The 21,916-nt window shown below is 41.7% G+C and overlaps 3 protein-coding genes and 1 non-coding gene across 4 annotated transcripts in view; 3 read left to right on the top strand and 1 right to left on the bottom strand.

Moving 5' to 3' along the window:
* The first annotated feature begins 1,824 nt into the window (after window positions 1–1,824).
* Window positions 1,825–3,814, top strand: rpp21 (ribonuclease P subunit p21). Its single transcript, XM_029707192.1, has 5 exons — window positions 1,825–2,144; window positions 2,230–2,330; window positions 2,507–2,589; window positions 2,816–2,950; window positions 3,305–3,814. Exons 1-5 carry the CDS (start codon window positions 2,088–2,090, stop codon window positions 3,424–3,426), a joined length of 498 nt encoding a protein of 165 aa, XP_029563052.1. The 5' UTR covers window positions 1,825–2,087; the 3' UTR covers window positions 3,427–3,814.
* On the bottom strand, window positions 3,706–5,223 carry aqp12 (aquaporin 12). The gene is made up of 3 exons (XM_029707191.1): window positions 4,542–5,223; window positions 4,236–4,352; window positions 3,706–4,124 (listed from the first exon to the last, which is right to left on the bottom strand). The coding sequence occupies exons 1-3, from the start codon at window positions 5,134–5,136 to the stop codon at window positions 4,003–4,005; spliced, it is 834 nt and encodes a 277-aa protein (XP_029563051.1). The 5' UTR covers window positions 5,137–5,223; the 3' UTR covers window positions 3,706–4,002.
* A 1,488-nt stretch (window positions 5,224–6,711) lies between these two features.
* Window positions 6,712–6,784, top strand: trnam-cau (transfer RNA methionine (anticodon CAU)). The gene has a single exon. It is a non-coding gene; the product is annotated as a tRNA-Met (tRNA).
* Window positions 6,785–10,833: 4,049 nt separating this feature from the next.
* gpc5b (glypican 5b) overlaps window positions 10,834–21,916 on the top strand; it is a 76,476-nt gene continuing 65,393 nt past the window's right edge. Inside the window, exons 1-2 of the mRNA XM_029707193.1 lie at window positions 10,834–11,286; window positions 18,525–18,686. Of these exons, the coding sequence (XP_029563053.1) occupies window positions 11,121–11,286; window positions 18,525–18,686 (328 nt within the window). The 5' untranslated portion in view covers window positions 10,834–11,120. The remainder of the gene's footprint in view (window positions 11,287–18,524; window positions 18,687–21,916) is intronic.

Here is a 21,916-nt window from a genome sequence, read left to right on the forward strand (position 1 = left end):
TTTTGAATGAGTGAAGCTTTTAGAGAGAGGTTTAGTGCTTTTATATTTAATAATCTCAACCCACCCAATTCATATTCATTATATAGATAGGCTCGTTTTATTTTGTCTGGTTTAGCCTCCCAGATAAAGCAAAATATTTTTTGCTCATATGATTTGAAAACCAAATCATCAGGAGTAGGCAGCGTCATAAGTAAGTGAGTAAACTGAGATATGACTAAGGAGTTAATCAGGGCAATTTTTCCATAAATAGACAGGTGGCAATAAATTAATTTAACCAAAAGCTTACCTTGACTTGGAAGAGTTCCAGTGTTGGATAGTCATAACCAGCTAGCTAACATAGCATTCCTCTGTTTGAGCCAGGTGTTTGAGTAGGCTAAACTAGCTAGTTGCATTCGCTAGCTAAGTGAAAGTGAACAAAAAATACTAAATATAGCTAGCTCTCTCTCTCGCTTCTCCTGAACTTTAAAAAAATGTTCAACTATTGTCTTTCTCTCTATTTGAGTCAACTACTCACCACATTTTATGCACTGCGGTGCTAGCTAGCTGTAGTTTATGCTTTCAGTACTAGATTCATGCTCTGATCTTTTGATTGGGTGGAATCAGTTCATGCTGCAAGAGCTCCGAAAGGTCTGATAGGTTGGAGGACGTCCTCTGGAAGCCTCCTCGGTTTTGTATTGAAGTCAATATACCCAGAGGAGGAAGGAAACCAGTTGTCCTCCGGCGCTGCACTACAGAGTGCTCTTGACGCTATTGTATATCTTCATTGCAAAACTGTGTGTTTTAATCAATTAATTGGTGACGTAAATATATTTAGTATAGTTTTAGGGATGCTTGAGAGGGTAACAACTGTTGAGGAAGAAGTATATTCAGTTGTAAGTGAACATTTAAGAACACAGTACTATGCTTTCTTGAATATATTCACTGAGGGATCTAAGGACCCTTAAACAGCGAGGACAGGTGCAGCTTTTAGCGTTCCTTAGTTTAAGGTGGCAGTGAGAAAAAGAGCAACAGATAATTTATCGGTTTACACAAGGGTGTTGCTGGCCATACTCTTGGCTGCAGAGTGTGTGGAGGAGGTGAGGCCAGACAGGGTAGTTATCTGCTCTGACTCCTGTGCATCACTGATGAGCTTAAATTAATGTGTGTCTCAGAGCAAACCGTATGTATTGTATGAGGTTTTTCAGTGCTTGTATAGGGTGAGACATGGGGGTATTTGTCATGTTCTTCTGGGTACCAGCTCATGCGGGAGTAGAGGGGAATGAAGAGATGGATGTTCTCGCCAAGCAGGCTTTTAAACATCCTAATGTTGAGATGGAATTGTCAATCAGTAAAGCAGAAGCCAAGTGGTTAATAAAAACAGTGTTTAAAAAACAAGGGCAAGAGTTGTGGAAATGAGAGGGAAAGGGAAGACACCTGTATAAGACTCAGGAAAGGTGGTGGGCAGGGAGGTCCTCAGGTCGAGAGAGAAGTGGGAAAGTTTCATCACAAGGCTGAGACTGGGTCACAAGACTCCATAGTACATTGAAATTGGTAGGAAAACATCATAAGGGGAGGTGTGATCATTGTCAGGAGGTGATGGAGACAGTGGAACATGTTATATTTCAGTGCCAGCAATATGGGAGGGAAAGGGAGAGAATGTTATTAGTTGAAGAGCCAATGTTAATTGGACTGCTGGGGAAATCTTTAGGGGATGTAGTATTTAATTATGTATTTTGTTTCCTTAGGGAGATGAGAATATTAGGTAGGATTTAGTCCTTCCCTGTCTCCGGTGCACACTCCAGTCCAGTTGGTGGCGGTAATGCACCATAAAGTTGGTTGTCAACTGCCATATAAAATCCACAAGACAGTAAAAGCACCCTGGTCCCCTGGTTCAGAGGCTGATCAGATCAGTAATCAGAGGATTTATCTAGCTAGCTAACTAACTAGAAGCTAGCTGAATCTGAGGCCACATATTTTCCTGTTGCCTGTTAGGTAGCTACTTAGCATTCTGGGGATACATATAACTAGCTAGCTAGCATAGCTACCTAGCTAGCCTACATAGTGAGAAGCTAGCAGGCTAACTTAGCATAGCAATCCACATCCATATAATGGCAGCAAACTTGAAAGACAAGGAAGCTTATCAAAGACTAAACTTTCTATATCAGGTACGTTTTATTGATTTCTAGTACTTTATATTTTGCTAACTGATTTGCACAGATAGTGGTTTCATGTGATATTGATTTCTTGCAGGCTGCACACTGTGTTTTGTCTCAAACCCCTGAGAATGTGGAATTGGCTCGTTTTTACTGCTTCACTCAGAAGACCATTGCAAAACGTTTGGTGTTGAGACAGTGAGTAGACCATAACAATACTCATCAAAACTCTTGTAAGAAAAAATAAGCGCTTACATTTGCATCAATAAAGGTTGCAACTTTCATGTCACGTTAAGAATACATGACAGAAATGATCAGTTCGAAACATGTCTGCTAAAATGATGACAACTAGAATGTTATTGACATCTTTATAGAGACCCCTCAGTGAAAAGAGCATTATGTAAGAAGTGCTGCTCTTTGCTGGTCCCAGGAGTAACTGCCACAGCCAGACAGAGAAGTAAGTATATAACTAAATAGATGGCTCATCAGCCACCTAATCAAAGCCAACACATTTTTCAAGCTATTTAATTGTCATTCTAGTCCTTCTCAATACAAACACAGATGAAAACAGAGTTATGGTTGTATCTAGCAGTTGGAGACATTTGTATCTCATGATGAGATTTTGAAAGTACTGAGTGAGACTCCATTGTCATTACATGTAACCCATGCTTTATTCTCTTAAGGGACTAAGTACAGAAACCGCATGACTGTGCTGCAATGTCTCAGCTGTGGACAGAGCAAGAGGTTCCTTAACAATCCGGAGCATCGCCTGTGGGTGGACCAGCCTGAGGCTCAGCTGGAGAACCAATCACAGCCAGGTGAGGTTACCCTGAGACAACTCAACTAGATTACAGTTATGGTTCATATTAGTGAGGCGCGGGACAACTAAGTACCGTCATGCATATGTGAATTAAGAGTTTTGAGTAGTCTGACTGCGTGTCGGATGCCTTCTCTGATTTCCGCAGATAGTCTTGTATGCATGGCACTGGTATAAATTGCATGTTGGCTATGTGGGGAAAGATAATATATTTATTTCCAACGCAGGTGTATTAAAATTCAGCTTCACATTTTGTTACATTTTCATCTCAAAAGTTAGCTTTTTCTTTATGCCACTTTTCATCCATCTCAGAGGGAGGCCATGCTGTTTAACATTTGTCCTTTCTGTTTTGTAGAACAAGGTCACTCCACTAAAGAGTTGCAGAAGGAGAAAGCTGATGGACCCGTATCTCAGAAATCCTCTACAGGGCCTTCCTCTACCCAGCACCAGGTGTCTCCATCAAAGCCCAAAACCTGAGCCCTGTGGCCTCCGTAGCCTAGTCACAACTGGACATAGCTTATTTGTGTGGTATTGACACATATTTTCAACAATTTCATAAGAATATTTTATGAGCATATTTTCTTTTTTTTGCTGTGTTTTTTTTGCTGGTGACAACCTATTAGCATTACATCAGTGTTATTTCTGTAATGGATTATAATTGGTTGAGGTTGGTAAAAATGCAAAAAAAATGGATGGATTGAGTTTTGTGTATACCTCAACTTGTTCACAATGTACAGTAATTTCAGGAACGACAACCAATGTTAAATGTTTAATACACATGATTATTTAAAATAGTTATTTTCAATTGATGTATTACTTCTGAAAGAACACAAGTTGTACATGAGATATAAAATTGTATCATACATGTACAGATCTTATTATTCTATAGCCCACCCCTTTTTGTCAGTCTAACCTAAGGAGAGAATCAGCTGTTGAATATAGTGCTCAGTGCATAATGAAACATCCCAATCAGAACAAACTTGAGCATTGCATTCCTAATGCACTCTTCGGTCCGTTATTGCCTCAGCTGAGGTGGATGATTTTTATATTCTTTCACTTTTTTTTATCTCCCTCCCCCTTTGGCACCCGGAAGCGGGTTTTCTGGGAATACAGCAGGTTCTTGGTAAAAATCCTGGGAATGTGGCCCATGTACAGGAGAAGGGCAAGGGTCATTCCTGAAAAGAGGATATCTGTATTACCAGCTTGATAAGCAATTTGCCTCATTGTCAAGGATAAAGACTTTTTTATCAGGTGCTTGTATGTAACAAAAATGTTGTTTGACTTACCAAAAATGGGCCCAAGCCAGTAGACCACTGAGTACTCCATAAAGGTGAACCCGGGACAGTAGAAGGTAAGGCCATAGGCCAGGGAGGGGTTCAGGAAAGCCATGGTATAATTACTGGCTGAAATACAAAGAAGACGAGTTCTCCGATCATGAACTTATTAATGCAGCGATCATCTGCAAAAACAGATTTTTTTTCTGACGCACAGATATAACAAAAAGAAAACAGCATATAGGCCTATGCAACTTTAATGATCTCTTTACTGAAATTTCTAAGTTAGAGGCATGATTGTCATCATGGGCTACTAACCTGAATGGGAGAAGTAGGTGAGCACAGCTGCAACGAGAGGAACCCGAATCAGCGCAGAGCGACGTTTCAGGCTGAGGTATATCAGATAAAAGATGAATGCACACACACACTCAGAAAAGACCCCCTGCACCAGGGAGACACGCAGGGCTGTGCTGCACTCCCTTGACATCAGGTTCTTGATCATGTGCATGTCATTAAGCTCCAGGGCCCAGTAGTAGCCAGCCCCAAGCAGGGCCAGGTGTGCCCCCAGGAACTGAGCAGCCAGAGCCAGCAGAGTGGGCAGAGTATGAGTCTCCAGCAGCAGGAAATTCATCAGAGTCAGGGAGGGGTTTCCAGTGACTCCGGCACAGATCACACCATGGGTCAGCAGCACTAAAAACAGTATGGTTAGAGTCACGTCCGGACCCAGTCCTCCTGCCCACTCGCCCACCTCTTTAATGGTCTGCACCTCCAACCAGCATGCCACCAGCACAAACGAGGCCGGAAACTCTGCTGCAACGCTCAAACGAGGCCATTTTCTGAAAAGGATTCTAAAGGCTGCACCAAACACCACAACAGCGAGAAAGTAACCAAGGGAGACATTGAGTCCAGACATAGTTAGGTTCACAGATGATACTACACCTTGCTGGTTCTGCTCACACAATGTATGACTTGTTGCTCAGTTTGCTGTCTGTGTGATTGTGACAACGTGGCACATGGAGAAGCGTTTTTCTTATCACAGAAACACCAGCTTTTCATCCCACACCACCTGCCAAAATCCACACTTCCCTTCTCAAGGTCAGGGAAGTGGCTTTGCCCCATTGATAAGGGCAAAGGACTACCGTGACTTAAACCAAATATGTAGTTTATTGACACCAAGAAAAAAAGTATTGTTACCTGATCTGATCCCACTAAAGAATATACCTTACTTTGATTCAGTTTCTCCTCTTCTTACCTATGTGTATTACTCTCAGGCCCAGACTCTAGGCAACTAGATCGGAACATCGAACATTTAGTAGAGACTGTATTGGTTGACTGATGAATGTACAGTATCAGTAAGCTTACTTTATTTTCTTGGACCACTGAAGCGGCATTCTCACATGAAATTGGCTTAGCTATTCCATAAAGAAGTATATTTATTGAATCTTATTTATTTAGCTATTTATTCTGCCATATGTCAATCTATGTTCATATGTCAATCTATGTTCCTAATTTAGCAGACCAATGTAGACACACCTATCCAGAGCGACTTACAATATAGTGAGTGCATACATTTTCATACTTTTCGTACTGTTCAGTCTAATCCTCCTTAACCCTTGTCTAACCCTGTACTTACAGGAACAATTGCATTTTAATATAAGGGCACCGTTAAGGTCCGTGCTATCTGGGACCCAGGGGTGGAATAAGTGCTCAATTGTCATACTTGAGTAGAAGTAAAGATACTGTAATAGAAAATGACTCAGGTAAAAGTGATAGCCACCCAGTAAATTACTACTTGAGTAAAAGTCTAAAAGTATTTGGTTTTAAATGTACTTAAGTATCAAAAGTACATGGAATTGCTAAAATGTACTTAAGTATCAACAGTAAAAGTATAAGTATAAACCGTTTCAAATGCCTTATATTAAGCAAACCAGATGGCACGGTTTTCTTGTTTTTTACATTTACGGATAGCCAGGGGCACACTGCAACACTCAGACACCATTTACAAACGAAACATTTGTGTTTAGTGAGTCCTCCAGATCAGAGGCAGTAAGGATGACCAGAGATGTTCTCTTAATAGGTGTGTGAATTGGACCATTTTCCTGTCAAAATGTAACGAGTACAAAGTACCTAATTTTCTTTAAGAATGTAGTGAAGTAAAAGTCAAAGTTGGCAAAAACAAGAATAGAAAGTAGAGATACCCCCAAAAAACTGCTTAAGTAGTACTTTAAGGTAGTTTTACTTAAGTACTTTACACCACTGCTGGGACCCTACAGTACCTATTAAAGTTGACATTTAAAATGGTTACGGTCAGTGTTATGGTTAAGGTTAGGAACCATGAACCCGGACAGCTCTGACGGTAATGTTAAGGCGTGTAACTAAAAATGACTGATTTGCCCACCTTGGGAAATAAAATTGTCCCAAATATTTGGAAGCGTTTGTAATTCAGCCCATTCCAACTTTGTAGTGGGGGAGTACAACAAACGTTCGAGCCTCGTTGGCGCAGTAGGCAGCGCGTCAGTCTCATAATCTGAAGGTCGTGAGTTCGAGCCTCACACGGGGCAGATGTTTTGCGTAGCTCTGCTACTGGCTTTATTTGAGATGTCAATTTACCTATGAATGCGAACACAAGTTAATACGTCGATGATTAAGATATCAGTCCTTGAAGTTACAGCATGGCATGACTGCTTTTACAACGCATATTCCACTTAAGACCACATGGTGGGCGCAGTGTTCCATTTTAGATAAACCCCTGCAGGCTGGACATGCATATATATATATATATATATATATATATATACAGTGCATTCGGAAACTATTCAGACTTTAAAAAAAATGTATTAAATACTTTTTTCCTTCATCACTCTACGCACAATACCCCATAATGACAAAGCAAGAACAGGTTTTTATACATTTTTGCAAAAAATATAATAAAATAACAGGTGCATCCTGTTTCCATTAATCATCCTTGAGATGTTTCTACAACTTCATTGGAGTCTACCTGTGGTAAATTCAATTGATGGATATGATTTGGAAAGGCACACATCTCTCTATATAAGGTCCCACAGTTGACAGTGCAAGTCAGAGCAAAAACCAAGCCACGAGGTTGAAGAAATTGTCCTTAGAGCTCTGAGATAGGATTGTTTTGTGGCACAGATGTGGGGAATGGTACCAACAAATTTCTGCAGCGTTGAAAGGCCCAAAGAACACAGTGGCCTCCATCATTCTTAAATGGAAGAAGTTTAGAACCACCAAGACTTCCTAGAGCTGGCCACCCGGCCAAAATGAGCAATCGGGGGAGAAGGGCCTTGATGGAAGCCACTCCCCAGTAAAAGACACATGATAGTCGCTTGGAGTTTGCCAAAAGTCACCTAAAGACTCTCATATCATGAGAAAAGAAGATTCTCTGGTCTGATGAAACCAAGATTGAACTCTTTGGCCTGAATGCCAAGCTTCACGTCTGGAGGAAACCTGGGCTCATCCCTATGGTGAAGCATGGTGGTGGCAGCCTCATGCTGTGGGGATGTTTTTCAGCGGCAGGGACTGGGAGACTAGTCAGGATTGAGGCAAAGACGAACAGAGCAAAGTACAGAGAGATCCTTGATGAAAACCTGCTCCAGTGCGCTCAGGACCTCAGACTGGGACGAAGGTTCACCTTCCAACAAGACAAAGACCCTAAGCACACAGCCAAGACAACGCAGGAGAGGCTTCGGGACAAGTGTCTGAATGTCCTTGAGTGGCCCAGCCAGAGCCCGGACTTGAACCTGATCGAACATCTCTGGAGAGACCTGAAAATAGCTGTGCAGCGAAGCTCCCCATCCAACCTGAGACAGCTTGAGAGGATCTGCAGAGAAGAATAGGAGAAACTCCCCAAATACAGGTATGCCAAGCTTGTAGCGTCATACCCAAGAAGACTTAAGGCTGTAATTGCTGCAAAAGGTGCTTCAACAAAGTACTGAGCAAAGGGTCTGAAATACTTATGTAAATGTATTATTTCAAATTTTTATTTGTAATAAATTTGTATACATTTCTAAAAACCTGGTGCTATGTGGTATTGTGTGTAGATTGACGAGGGGGAAAAAACAATTAAATACATTTTAGAATAAGGCTGTAACGTAACAAAATGTGTTAAAGTCTAGGGGTCTGAATACTTTCCGAATGCAATGTATACTGAATAAAAATATAAATGAAACATGTAAAGTGTTGGTACCACTTTGAGCTGAAATAAAAGATTCCAGAAATTTTCCAAAATTCAAAAAAACGTATTTCTCTCAAATGCACACATTTGTTTACATCCCTGTTATTGAGCATCTCCTTTGCCAAGATACCTGACAGGTGTGGCATATCAAGAAGCTGATTAAACAGCATGATCATTACACAGGTGCACCTTGTACTTGGGACAATAAAAAGCCACTTTAAAATGTGCAATTTTGCCACACAACACAATGCCACAGAATTCTCAAGTTTTGAGGTAGCATGCAATTGGCATGCTGACTGCAGGAATGTTCACCAGAGCTATTGCCAGATAATTGAATGTTAATTTCTCGACCATAAGCCACCTCCAACGTCATTTTAGAGAATTTGGCAGTACATCTAGCTGGCCTCACAACCGCAGACCACGTGTAACAACGCCAGCCCTGGACCTCCACATCTGACTTCTTCACCTGTGGGATTGTTTGAGACCAGCCACTCGGACAGCTGATGAAACTGAGGAGTATTTCTGTCTGAAATAAAGCCCTTTTGTGGGGGAAAAACTCATTCTGTTTAGCTGGACCTGGCTTCCCAGTGGGTGGGCCTGGCCCCCAATTGGGTGGGCCTTTGCCCTCCCAGCCTCTGCCCAATGCCCAATGTTATTGTTTTAAATGATCGCACAATGATTTGCCAAAACCTAAGAACAAAGAACCCAATAGGCCTACAGTGCCTTCAGAAAGTATTCACACCCCTTGACTTTTTCCACATTTTGTTGTGTTACAAAGTGGGATTAAAATCGAATAAATTGTCATTTTTTGTCAACAATCTTTTTTACATTAATGGAAAATAAAACACTAATATATTTTTATTAGGTTATTATTCAACCCCCTGAGTCACTACATGTTACAATCCCCTTTGGCAGTGATTACAGCTGTGAGTCTTTCTGGGTAAATCTCTAAGAGTTTTTCAAACCTGGATTGTACAATATTTTCAAAATTCTTCAAGCTCTATCAAGTTGGTTGTTGATCATTGCTGGACAGCCATTTTCAAGTCTTGCCATAGATCGCCAAGCCTATTTAAGTCTAAACTGTAACTAGCCCCCTCAGGAACATTCAATGTGGTCTTGGTAAGTAACTCCAGTGTGTATTTGGCGTCACGCTTTAGGTTACTGTCCTGCTGAAAGGTAGACTTGTCTCCCGGTGTCTGTTGGAAAGCAGACTGAACCAGGTTTTTCTCTAGGACTTTGGCTGTGCTTAGCTTTATTCCTTTTATTTTTATCCTAAAAAAAGTCCCTAGTCCTTGCCGATGACAAGCATACCCATAACATGATGCAGCCACTACCAATTCTTGAAAATATGAAGAGTTGTACTCAGTGATGTGTTGTACTGGATTTGTCCCAGACATAATTCATTGTATTTAGGACAAAAAGTACATTTCTTTGCCAATTGTTTTGCATTATTACTTTAGTGCCTTATTACAAACAGGATGCATGTTTTTGAATATTTTTTTCTGTACAGGCTTCCTTCTTTTCAGTCTGTCATTTAGGTTAGTATTGTGGAGTAACTACAATGTTGTTGATGCATCCTCAGTTTTCTCCTAACACAGACATTTAACTCCGTAACTGTTTTAAAGTCACCATTGGCTTCATGGTGAAATCCCTGAGCGGTTTCCTTCTTCTCCGTTAACTGGGTTAGGAAGAACTCTTGTATTTTTGTAGTGACTGGGTGTATTGATACACCGTCCAAAGTGTAATTAATAACTTCCCCATACTCAAAGGGATATTCAATGTCTGCTTTTTTATTTTTACCCATCTACCAATAGGTGCACTTCTTTTCGAAGAATTGGAAAACCTCTCTAGTCTTTGTCGTTGAATCTGTGCTTGAAATTCACTGCGCGACTGAGGGACCTTACAGATACTTTGTTTAATTAAAAAAAAAAATTAAAAAAAATGTATTTAACTTTATTTAATTGTATGTGTGGGGTACAGAGATGGGGTAGTCATTCAAAAATCATGTTAACACCATTATTGCACACAGAGTTAATCCATGCAATTTATTATGTGACTTGCTAAGCACATCTTTACTCCTAACTCTATTTAGGCTTGCCATAACAAAGGAGTTGAATTCTTATTGACTCGAGATTTCAGATTTTCATTTGTTTTTCATTTGTAACAATTTCTGAAAACAATTCACTTTGACATTATTGGTTATTGTGTGTTGATCAGTGACACAAAATCAAAATCTAATCAATATTAAATTCAGGCTGGAACACAACAAAAAGTGTGAAAAGTCAAGGGGTGTGAATACTTTCTGAAGAAACTAATATGTTTTCTTTTTGCTGTCTTGTGTGTGATGTTTCAGACCGAGCATTTCAATAGTGTAGGTTGGTTTGCACGATGTGTATGTGTGCGTGTCTGATATTCAGAGAGAGAGAGAGCGAGAGAGTGCGCAGCTGTAACCTACCAAAGAACGGTGTTGCACATTCTGAAGCGCATGGATTTTAAGTGGATAGCCTACTTAGAGTGGGTACGTCGTGAGCTCTATTGAACAGACCCAAGAATGTGACATTTTAACAGATCGATGCAGTTGATAAGGACAGCGATTTTGTTTTGGGATTGTATTTGGCTACTTTTAGCCTATTAGGCTACTTTTACAAACGGCCATACCACTGCCAGGATACCTTCATAGTCTATCTGATTGAAATGTTGCAATGGTCCGAAGGATACTCCAACGCGTTGACTTTTGGTTGATTTGGGTAACAGTTGTACTATTTGGAGCTTCTGGTGCAGGAGCGCACAGTTGCCATGAGGTTAAAACGGCTTTCCAATTGCGCCAGATCGGCTCGTTGAAATGGGTCCCCGAGGCACCTGGAACAGGTTAGTGCGCACTTGATCTAGCAGGTTCTAACACATGTTGTGTCCAGGAGCCAGATTCCCGCCGCTTGTGCACCTGTGCGCGCCCTGCAACCGTTTCCTTTCCATTCTTTCCCTTAAGGTATTGATACATCAAAATCATAGAAATGTACAAATGGTTTACATTAATGTTAAGTGTCATTTAGCCTGTTCATTTTTTAGAAAAAATGAAGTTCATACTCATGTAAAAGCTTACACATGGTTCCCTGTGCTGTGAATAGGACAAATACACATAGTGAACAATGACGTATAGGCTATCTTCATTGGTAGTGACAGCATTAATGCGCTCTTAGGATCGTTCACATTGTCAAAACTCGCACAAATGCATTGCAAGCTTACTCAAGTTTTCTGTCTGATACTGAAATTACATTTCCTTTCCACATTAGTGCATGTCATCCTCCTGATCCGAATCTCTTTTTCGGCTGGATCAGACAGAGATATGCCAATGAAAATGTTATAGGTTAGGTGATGGATGGCAAAATGAGGAAAAACTGTGACAAAGATTCAAGAGAAAGATTCAAGCAAAACTGCCTAGCAAGTAGGCCTAATAGTTAATGCTTTCTCTTTGTGTGTAGACCATAATTCCAAGAACTGGACGTGAGTCCCAAGGGTCCCAATCTCTTATTTTTTTGCTTTTCAAATTCTAAGCTTATTATATGGATGCAATGGCCATAACTGTCATAATCAATAACATTGCAGTTATATCAGCTCATAATTCGGCAAACACCAAAAAAGCATTCACACAATTTCAACCAATGTTCAATAATTGTTTATTAAAGGTGTATAAACTAAATACCTACTGAACAGATTATAAACAACTTGAAAGTTAGAAGCCCCTTCATAAATATTTTTAAGTATATCTTAATATGAAGTGTGAGTCAAAACCATTTTGCAATTTAGTTTGGAAATAGTATCATAATCAAATATCCCATTATAACCAAATAAATACACAAATGCACACACAAATGCTCCCTGTCTCTCTCTCTGTCTCTCTCTCCTCGTCTGTATTGGTCAGATCAAGTGACCTGAGCCTAGGGGCCACAATAACTGAGCTGCATGTTGTGTGTGATCATCTACAGTACATATACAGGTCATTAGGTTTAATAGACTGCTTGTCCTGCTCCAGGATCATGGCTATACTTTATACTTCGCCTTTTATGGGGTACAAACTTGTTGTTTTGCATATCTATTTCATGTTGTCTCAATGGCACACATAGATAAAAGAAAAAAAGGAAAATTGGGCCCTCTGGTTTGATTAATATAAGGAATTTGAAATTATTTTGATACTTAAGTATATTTAAAACCAAATACTTTTAGACTTTTACTTTTAGTATTTTACTGGGTGACTTTCACTTTTACTTGAGTCCTTTTCTATTAAGGTAGCTTTACTTTCACTCAAGTATGACAATTGGGTACTATTTCTACAACCAATAGAAAGTCTACACCTCCTAAAACTTTTTAAATGTTTTGTTGCGTTACAAAGTGGGATTTAAATAGATTTCATTGTAATGTTTTGTCATTGATTTATTCCATAATGTCAAAAAAATATTCAAGATAAATATTCCAAATGCACAAAATATTCCATAATGTCAAAGTGAAAAGAAAATTCTACACATTTTTACAAAGTAATAAAACTTGAATAACAAAAATATAGTAATTGCACAAGTATTCACCCCCTTTGTTTAGGCAAGCCTAAATTAGTTCAGAAGTAAAATTTGGCTTAACAAATCACATAATAAGTTATATGGATTCAGTCTGTGTGAAATAATTATTTTTTAATGACTACCTGTTCCTCTGTCCCCCGTACATGCAACATCTGTAAGGTCCCTGAGTCAAGTATTGAATTTCAAGCACAGATTCAAATACAAAAACCTGGGAGCTTTTCGAAAAAGCCTCAGTGATTGGTAGATTGGTAACAATAGCAAATCAGACATTGAATATTAGGGCTCCTGAGTGGTGCAGCTTTCTAAGGCAAAGCATCTCAATGCTAGAGGCACTACAGACCCTGGTTCAATCCTGGGCTGTATTACATCCGGCTGTGTTCGGGAGTCCCATAGGGCAGCGCACAATTGGCCAAGCATTGTCTGGGGTAGGGTTTGACCAGGCTGTCATTGAAAATAAAAATGTGTTGTTGTCTGACTTGCCTAGTTAAAAAATAATGTTGTATCTTTAAGCATGGTCAAGTTAATAATTATACTGTGGATGATGTATTAAACCACTCAGACACAAAAAAGATGCAGTTGTCCTTCTGAACTGAGCTTGAGGACAGGAAGAAAACTACTTAGAGATGTCATCATGAGGCCATTGGTGATTTTAAACAGCTACAGAGTTCAATGGCCTAAATGACAGAGTGAAAAGAAGAATACAAATATACAGAATAAGTGCAAGGCACTAAAGTAATCCTGCAAAAAACAAGGCAAAGGAATACACTTTTTGGTCTAAATGCAAATCCTTATGTTTGGGGAAATTCCAACACTCTTTATTTTCAAGCATAGGGAGTTTTTCAGGATGGAGCTAAGCACAGGCAAAATTCAGTTAAGCACCTGCTTCAGTCTACTTTACACCAGAGACTGGAGAGGAATTCACCTTTCAGCAGGACAATGACCTACAACACAAAGCAAAATCTACACTGGAGTTGCTTACCAAGAAGAGTGTTCCTGAGTGGCCAAGTTAAATTTTTTACCTAAATATGCTTGAAAATCTATGGCAAGACTTGAAAATGGTTGTCTTGCCATGATCCCTAACACTTTAACAGAGGTTGAAGAATTAAAAAAATAATAAATAGCAAATATTGCACAATACAGATGTGCAAAGCTCTTATAAGACTTACCCAAGAAGACTCACAGCTGTAATTGCTGCCAAATGGGTTTCTAACATGTATGAGGGGGAATACTTATCCAATCAAGGTATATTTGTGTTTTATTTTTCATGAATTTTTCTTCTACTTACATAGTATTTTGTGTACATCATTGACATACAATTAAGAAAATAAAATATAAAGAAATCCTATCGGGGTTGTAGACTTTATACAATGCTCAAAAAAATAAAGGGAACACTTAAACAACACAATGTAACTCCAAGTCAATCACACTTCTGTGAAATCAAACTGTCCACTTAGGAAGCAACACTGATTGACAATACATTTCACATGCTGTTGTGCAAATGGAATAGACAACAGGTGGAAATTATAGGCAATTAGCAAGACACCCCCAATAAAGGAGTGGTTCTGCAGGTGGTGACCACAGACCACTTCTCAGTTCCTATGCTTCCTGGCTGATGTTTTGGTCACTTTTGAATGCTGGCGGTGCTTTCACTCTAGTGGTAGCATGAGACGGAGTCTACAACCCACACAAGTGGCTCAGGTAGTGCAGCTCATCCAGGATGGCACATCAATGCGAGCTGTGGCAAGAAGGTTTGCTGTGTCTGTCAGCATAGTGTCCAGAGCATGGAGGCGCTACCAGGAGACAGGCCAGTACATCAGGAGACGTGGAGGAGGCCGTAGGAGGGCAACAAACCAGCAGCAAGACCGCGACCTGTGCTTACAGCCCAACACCGTGCAGGACGTTTGGCATTTGCCAGAGAATATCAAGATTGGCAAATTCGCCACTGGCGCCCTGTGCTCTTCACAGATGAAAGCAGGTTCACACTGAGCACATGTGACAGACATGACAGAGTCTGGAGACGCCGTGGAGAACGTTCTGCTGCCTGCAACATCCTCCAGCATGACCGGTTTGGCGGTGGGTCAGTCATGGTGTGGGGTGGCATTTCTTTGGGGGGCCGCACAGCCCTCCATGTGCTCTCCAGAGGTAGCCTGACTGCCATTAGGTACCGAGATGAGATCCTCAGACCCCTTGTGAGACCATATGCTGGTGCGGTTGGCCCTGGGTTCCTCTTAATGCAAGACAATGCTACACCTCATGTGGCTGGAGTGTGTCAGCAGTTCCTGCAAGAGGAAGGCATTGATGCTATGGACTGGCCCGCCCAATCCCCAGACCTGAATCCAATTGAGCACATCTGGGACATCATGTCTCGCTCCATCCACCAATGCCACGTTGCACCACAGACAGTCCAGGAGTTGGCGGATGCTTTAGTCCAGGTCTGGGAGGAGATCCCTCAGGAGACCATCCGCCACCTCATCAGGAGCATGCCCAGGCGTTGTAGGGAGGTCATACAGGCACGTGGAGGCCACACACACTACTGAGCCTCATTTTGACTTGTTTTAAGGACATTACATCAAAGTTGGATCAGCCTGTAGTGTGGTTTTCCACTTTAATTTTGAGTGTGACTCCAAATCCAGACCTCCATGGGTTGATAAATTGGATTTCCATTGATTATTTTTGTGTTATTTTGTTGTCAGCACATTCAACTATGTAAAGAAAAAAGTATTTAATAAGATTATTTCATTCATTCAGATCTAGGATGTGTTATTTTAGTGTTCCCTTTATTTTTTTGAGCAGTGTATATGCACTGTATATTCATGTGTGGTATTGTATGATCACTGTGTCTTTTGGAAAGTACCCCAGTGTTTAACTGATTTATTTCAGTCTTAATAAGCCCCCTGTTCCTGTGTCCCTCTGCAGTGTCTATCACTTGCGCTGTGGTATTTTAATGTACAGTGCATGCATAACATCTTGTCCTTTGGGGAAAGTGTCACAGACACTGAATCCAGCCACAGCAATGCATTCTGGGACAAATGAGAGCTGACTCCAACAGCTGAGAAGACACTGGGCTTTGTCTGTTAGCACCCAGAGCCCCTTTCCTTTCTCTGCAGTCTGCCCTCTGCCTTATTAAAGGTCACACACATTGTTTGCATAAGTTGGGTAGAAAGTTTAGCAGGTAGAGGAAGCACAGAAAATAGAATGAGATGCTCGTATTCATTTAGAGGGTAATCACATTGAGGGATGGGTGGATGGGTGGGTTGTGGAAGATGTTATTCACCACTGTGCTGCCGATGTCCAGTAGTGTAGGGCATGTTGTGGTGGTAGTGGGGATTGGGAAGGGGCCTGCTTTTCCCCATCTCGTGATCCCAATCAGCTGTTCTTCAGCTTGGTTTACAGTAGCTTGTCAATGTCAGATTCCTCACACAGGAGACGAGTACGGTAATCATGAATCCTCACGCTTACACTGCCTCTCAACCTCCTCTCAGGAGCTTGCTGTGAATGTGTATGACACTGTGTCCTGTCCTCCTCATCACTCAGCTCACCTCCAATTCTGTACTCATAAGTGGGATTGAAAGATATGTGAGATTTACTGTTTACTGTTTAAGACTTACTTTTAAGTAATATGAAGATGCAGTGGTTGTATTGGGGGCTACTGAGCCTGAGAAAAGCCATACTTGCGAGGGCCAGACAGACATTGCTATTTCACACAAATGTGATAACATTTTGATACTTGAACAACAGAACATCCAGTGCATGTAAGTCTACGTCACCTGTCATCAGACACATGATTGATTTGTTCACACAATGCTGCCATGATTGACACGTCCAATGATTTAGGCCTGGTTGAGTTTTTAAGCATGTTAACTCTGGTGAGTTTAAACTCAGCTGCATCGCTTCGTTTCCTTCTGCATCTTCCTCTCTCTGCACCGTTGGAGCACTTGTATATGGACTTTGATTCAGCAAGGTCTGGCCGGATAGCCAAAGTCTATTTCTGAAGCTCTTTCTCTCTCTCGTTCCTGGCTCCACTTTCACATGCTGGTGTATTAGTTTCATATGGGAGATCAAGCTGATGGTGAGCCAGCCGGGGGGGGGGGGGGGGGTGAGTGGGGAGGTGAGCGAGGACATCGGCAAGAGGGGCTAAGCGGTGCCAGGGTCACCCTGGACCTCATCCAAATGAGATTGTATTAGGGGACTCTTTGCTAACTCAAAGGGAACTTGAATACAGTATACACTGAGTGCACAAAACATTAGGAACAACTTCCTAACATTGAGTTGCATCACTTTTTGCCCTCAAAGAGCCTCAATTTGTCATGGTATGGACTCTACAAGGTGTCGAAAGCATTCCACAGGGATGCTTCCCACAGTTGTGTCAAGTTGGTTGGGCGTCCTTTGGGTGGGGGACCACTCTTGATACAGACGGGAAACTGTTCAGCATTAAAAACCAGCAGCGTTGAACTTCATGACAAACTCAAACCGGTGCGCTTGGCACCTACTACCATACCCCATCCAAAGGCATTTAAAACTTTTGCCTTGCCTAGTCACCCTCTGAATGGCACACATACACAATCCATGTCTCAATTGTCTCAAGGGTTAAAAATCCTTCTTTAAACTTTCTCCTCCCCTTCATCTACACTGATTGAAGCAGATTTAACAGGTGACATCAATAAGCGATCATAGCTTTCACCTGGTCAGTTTATGTCATGTAAAGAGTAGGTGTTCCTAATGTTTTGTACACTCAGTGTAGATGCCCATGAGAAATAAGTGTAGAGAAATAATGTGTTGGAACCATTTATTCACTATTTATTTATTAAACTATTTGAGTAAGTATTATTAATCACGTTTGGTCAAAGCTTCTAGCACACTTGAGCTATGTATTTAATTTTTACACCTCAGTTGAGGTGTGTCATGTCAAAGATAGAGTGACCGCTGTAACAATGGAAATACATTGCCTCACAGATGAGAGGCAGACGGGAGAGATGAGATCAGGTGGGACCATTCTAGCCAATGGGAGGGCAGATACTCGTGTGACCAACAGACCATAGAGATAGATAGAGGACTCATCTCTGTATCTGTGCCATTATAGCGTCTGTGACAGCGTAGGCAGTGCAATTGAGGTTATCTCGATTTTAAGGTAGTCCATTTTCTTCTTCTTCATTGGCTGATTGTTCCCAACTCATAGGAATCCCCACCCAGTTGACTACTTTAAAATGGTGAAAGACCTCAATGGCAATGTCCATGCTATCTCTATGACATCCCAACTCCGATATATAGTACATATTTTTCAAAGTTGCCGAAATGCCACGTGCGTCCACTTATATCAGTGAATTCGTAACAACCTAACCATTAAGACACTTCTATTGCAATTACATTTTTTGTTGAACAAATTTAACACTCTCTGATTGACCTCTATACAGAAATTCCGCACTATGTGGGCTTGTTTTTATGGACAGATTTTGGGCGGAGTAAAACCTCTCGCTTCGCTTCTTCCTCTCTAGTCATGCTCAGGTTTGTTGTTGTAATATGTTTCCTCTTCTTTCCCAGATGGTGAGCTGCAGATCTGCAAGCACCCAGGCCCGTCATGTTGCACACGCAAGATGGAGGAGAGTTACCAGGCAGCAGTGCGCAGAGAGACTCTCCAGAACATCCGTTCCTACAGCTTTGAGCTCAAGTACCTCATTGTGGGCCATTCCTCTGCCTTCCAGGGTAAGGATATGGGGGCCTGTGGTACAGGGCGAGGAGAGGGGCATGGGATGATGTTAGAACAGATTCAACAAAAAAATGTAATTGCTATTGAAGTTTCTTAATGGTTAGGTTGTTACGAATTCACTGATATCCCGAGAGAGCCATGATTCACTGAGAACCACTTCAGTGGCATTTGATATTGGTTTTGTACTGTTCAATATTGGCTTTCAAAGCAAATATTTAGCCAGGCCTCACATTGAGAAAATAATAACTTGACTACTGCGCTCTGTATCTCTATCTGTCTATAGCTCTCTGTCTTTCTAGATGTCTGCGCCTGTCTCTGTCTCTGCCTCTGTCTCTGCCTCTGTCTCTCTCTCTCTCTCTCTCTCTCTCTCTCTCTCTCTCTCTCTCTCTCTCTCTCTCTCTCTCTCTCTCTATTCAGCCATGTAGAGTAGAGAATACACAGCAGGTCTTGTTCTGAACCAATGAAAGACAGGGAGTGAAAAATGTTTACATTCACTGAGTATCCCTGGAGATGTGTTAACATTTGAATCAATCTGTCTCTCTAGCGAGCTGTCCTGAATGGGAGGGAAGAATAGTGGGGTTATCCTGCTCTGCTTTTCACAGAGAGGGCTGCAGGGCAGTTGCCTGGCTACCCAAACTCCTTGCTCCTGCCAAACTCTATGCCAGCCCACGGACGTTAGTTACTTCTCCGCAATGAGTCTGGATCTGAGTACCTCCCCTACTATTTCCAGAATGGAAATACATTCTAGATCGTTTGATTGGTCCCAGAAACCGATGGGTTGGGCCAAACGTTTAGAAAATTGATACTCTGATTGGTTAGAGATCCAATCGCTGATTACTTTGTTTCGTACAATATCCCTAATTTTGATGTCAACACAAACGACTTCAATGATTGCAGTCTCAGACTGAAGTATGTAGCGAATGATAGAGCAGCGGAATAATTCAGTTTGAGTCGTCAGGCAAGCTGGGTGGCTGGTCCCTGGCTTCTCAGAAAGGGAGTCTTTCTGGGCCTTTTATCTCTGCTGAAAGACAGATGATGTCAGTGAGGGATGTGGACAGTGTCCTCTGAGGATGCCTGCCGGGTCACTGCTCACTGTGCTTTCAACAGTGGGTTTGCTGAGGTAACCTGATCTAATTGGCTTCTAGAATAAGGAATCTCAGTACAACAAACATTTCACTCAAAGCATTATCATAGCAGTTTACATTTATGTGTTTATGTGTTTATATGTATTTACATTTATTTTTGTTTTGTGTCTGTTTCTGTGGATGTATGCTGTGTGTACAATGTGTTTAAGCGCCTCAAACCTTATGCAGTTGGAGTTCAGAGGAAGTACACTCGGAAATGTTAATATTTGCATATTTTGCTGTCATTCTGTATCACTTTCAGATGTGATCATTAGCCTTTTGCTGTACTTCTTAATGTGTATATAATGTTCGCAGAATTTTGTTTACCGCTGTGTTCCCTCTCTACTGAGTACTTCTTTAAACGCTACCCTCTGGTCCCCCTGACATCTGCTTCATTTCATCTTCTCCTCTGTAGCCTCTTACAAATTGGTCTCTGGGAAAAGATCTAAGGTCCTGCCATCCACTTGTGAGAAATATGTGATGGACACTAATGGTTACAAATGAGATTCATGAGTTACATCTGAACCTCATTTTGACCAGGCTCAGAATGAGCCATAACACCCAATGACCATTCAGCAGCCTAAATAAGCTTGAGTTAATTTAGGCTTTAGGCTGTTGCAGGGCCTATGCAGGTCTGTACCCCTACACTCCATGCCCACCACCAAAGACTACACATTTACTCAAGTACCTAAGCACTACTTGTTGAAACCCTCAAAGGTTAGAGTAGATTGGACAGACTGACTGACACAACCCTGCCAGGCGGTGCAGAGACATGACACTGATCTTGCCATTTAGAACCTGCCAAGCTCAAACTTATGACCAAGGTGTGTCTTGGCCCAATGTGGGTGTTGGGGGTGGGAACGGGGTCCAGGCGGGGCATATGGGGTCAGCACTGCAGAGACCTAGGATATCCCCTTCAATCTGTCCCATTAAGGAGCCTGTAGCATGACTGGACGACATGGCCAGGACAGGAGTCAGGATAGCAGTCTTGGGACTCAGTAGTCAGTTATGGTGCTTGATGACCTGCATGCCCTCCTGTCCAGGTTGCTGGTCTGACCCTATCACAGATGAGCATGGGCTCATCACATGATTCCTGAGTAATCCCTGCCCTGTCACTCGATGCCCCTGTGTTTTGGACACCGTTGCTAGGATAGGATAAGTCCACATAGGGAAAAGAGTTGGAGATCCCTGATTCAGTGCACCTGGTTTTGCCCCTCCCCCCGCCCTCTGTCCAAGATAGGGTTAAGATCCCCAGCTTCCGTCCAGGAACCTGGAGGTGCGAACCAGTATCACATTTACAGCTCGGTCGTTCCCACACCCGATTTGCTGCGCTGTGTGTGTGTGTGTATGTGTGTGTTTGTGTGAATATACAGTATATATATGTTCCTGCATTGGTGTGTCATTGAAAGCCTGTCACTCTGTCTCTGTAACTCTATATTGGTAGTTGCAGCGTGGCTTAACCTTCTTGACAGGCTCTTGTGGAACTGATTTGCACACATAATTGGAAACGCATGTGGGTGAAACTGAGAAGACTGAGGACGAGTCCGTCCTGACATGAGACTACAGTTGTAGGTTGTCGTCTGTCTGTGTAAAGGGCACCCAGAGGCACCCCATGGAAATGGTTTGTGTCCCACACATGGGAATGTATGAACCAGCCCTCTTGTAGGAAACACTCAAGAATGCAGATAGAGCATGGTCAAATTATTTATCATAGTACATTTCAAATACTGTTTTTGTGTGTCTGTAAATCAGGAAAAAAACAACCCCAATTTCACAACCTTTAAACTTTCATATGTCTGTGATGATCAGTGAATTGTTTCTTGAAGTTAGGATGATATGAGTAGCACCTCTGATCCTACCTCTGTCTCCATCTCAGTCTCCAGTTTGCTACATATCCAGGTGCTCTGGTGTCAGAGTATGGGGTATACCCGTGGCCATGAGTCCAAGCTGGTCACACAGGGATACATTTGGCCCTGGAAACTGTAGACTGCCTGCCAGTCATCTGTGTCTTGCTGGGTCCCTTTGATTCCAGTCAGCTCCTAGGTCATATGAGCCAGCAGTAGACATATTAGAGAGAGAGGCCCTCCAAAGCAGCTTGACTG

This window comes from Salmo trutta, chromosome 22 (assembly GCF_901001165.1).
Source record: "Salmo trutta chromosome 22, fSalTru1.1, whole genome shotgun sequence".
NCBI lineage: Eukaryota > Metazoa > Chordata > Actinopteri > Salmoniformes > Salmonidae > Salmo > Salmo trutta.

Bases quoted from the DNA above. Each gene is read 5' to 3' on its own strand.
- aqp12 (XM_029707191.1), bottom strand. From the start codon at position 5,136: ATGTCTGGACTCAATGTCTCCCTTGGTTACTTTCTCGCTGTTGTGGTG. The intron at 4,353-4,541 runs GTTAGTAGCCCA...TTTGTATTTCAG, and splicing joins CACCTACTTCTCCCATTCAG to CCAGTAATTATACCATGGCT. The intron at 4,125-4,235 runs GTAAGTCAAACA...TCCTCTTTTCAG, and splicing joins CTGGCTTGGGCCCATTTTTG to GAATGACCCTTGCCCTTCTC.
- rpp21 (XM_029707192.1), top strand. From the start codon at position 2,088: ATGGCAGCAAACTTGAAAGACAAGGAAGCTTATCAAAGACTAAACTTT. The intron at 2,145-2,229 runs GTACGTTTTATT...GATTTCTTGCAG, and splicing joins GACTAAACTTTCTATATCAG to GCTGCACACTGTGTTTTGTC. The intron at 2,951-3,304 runs GTGAGGTTACCC...TCTGTTTTGTAG, and splicing joins GGAGAACCAATCACAGCCAG to AACAAGGTCACTCCACTAAA.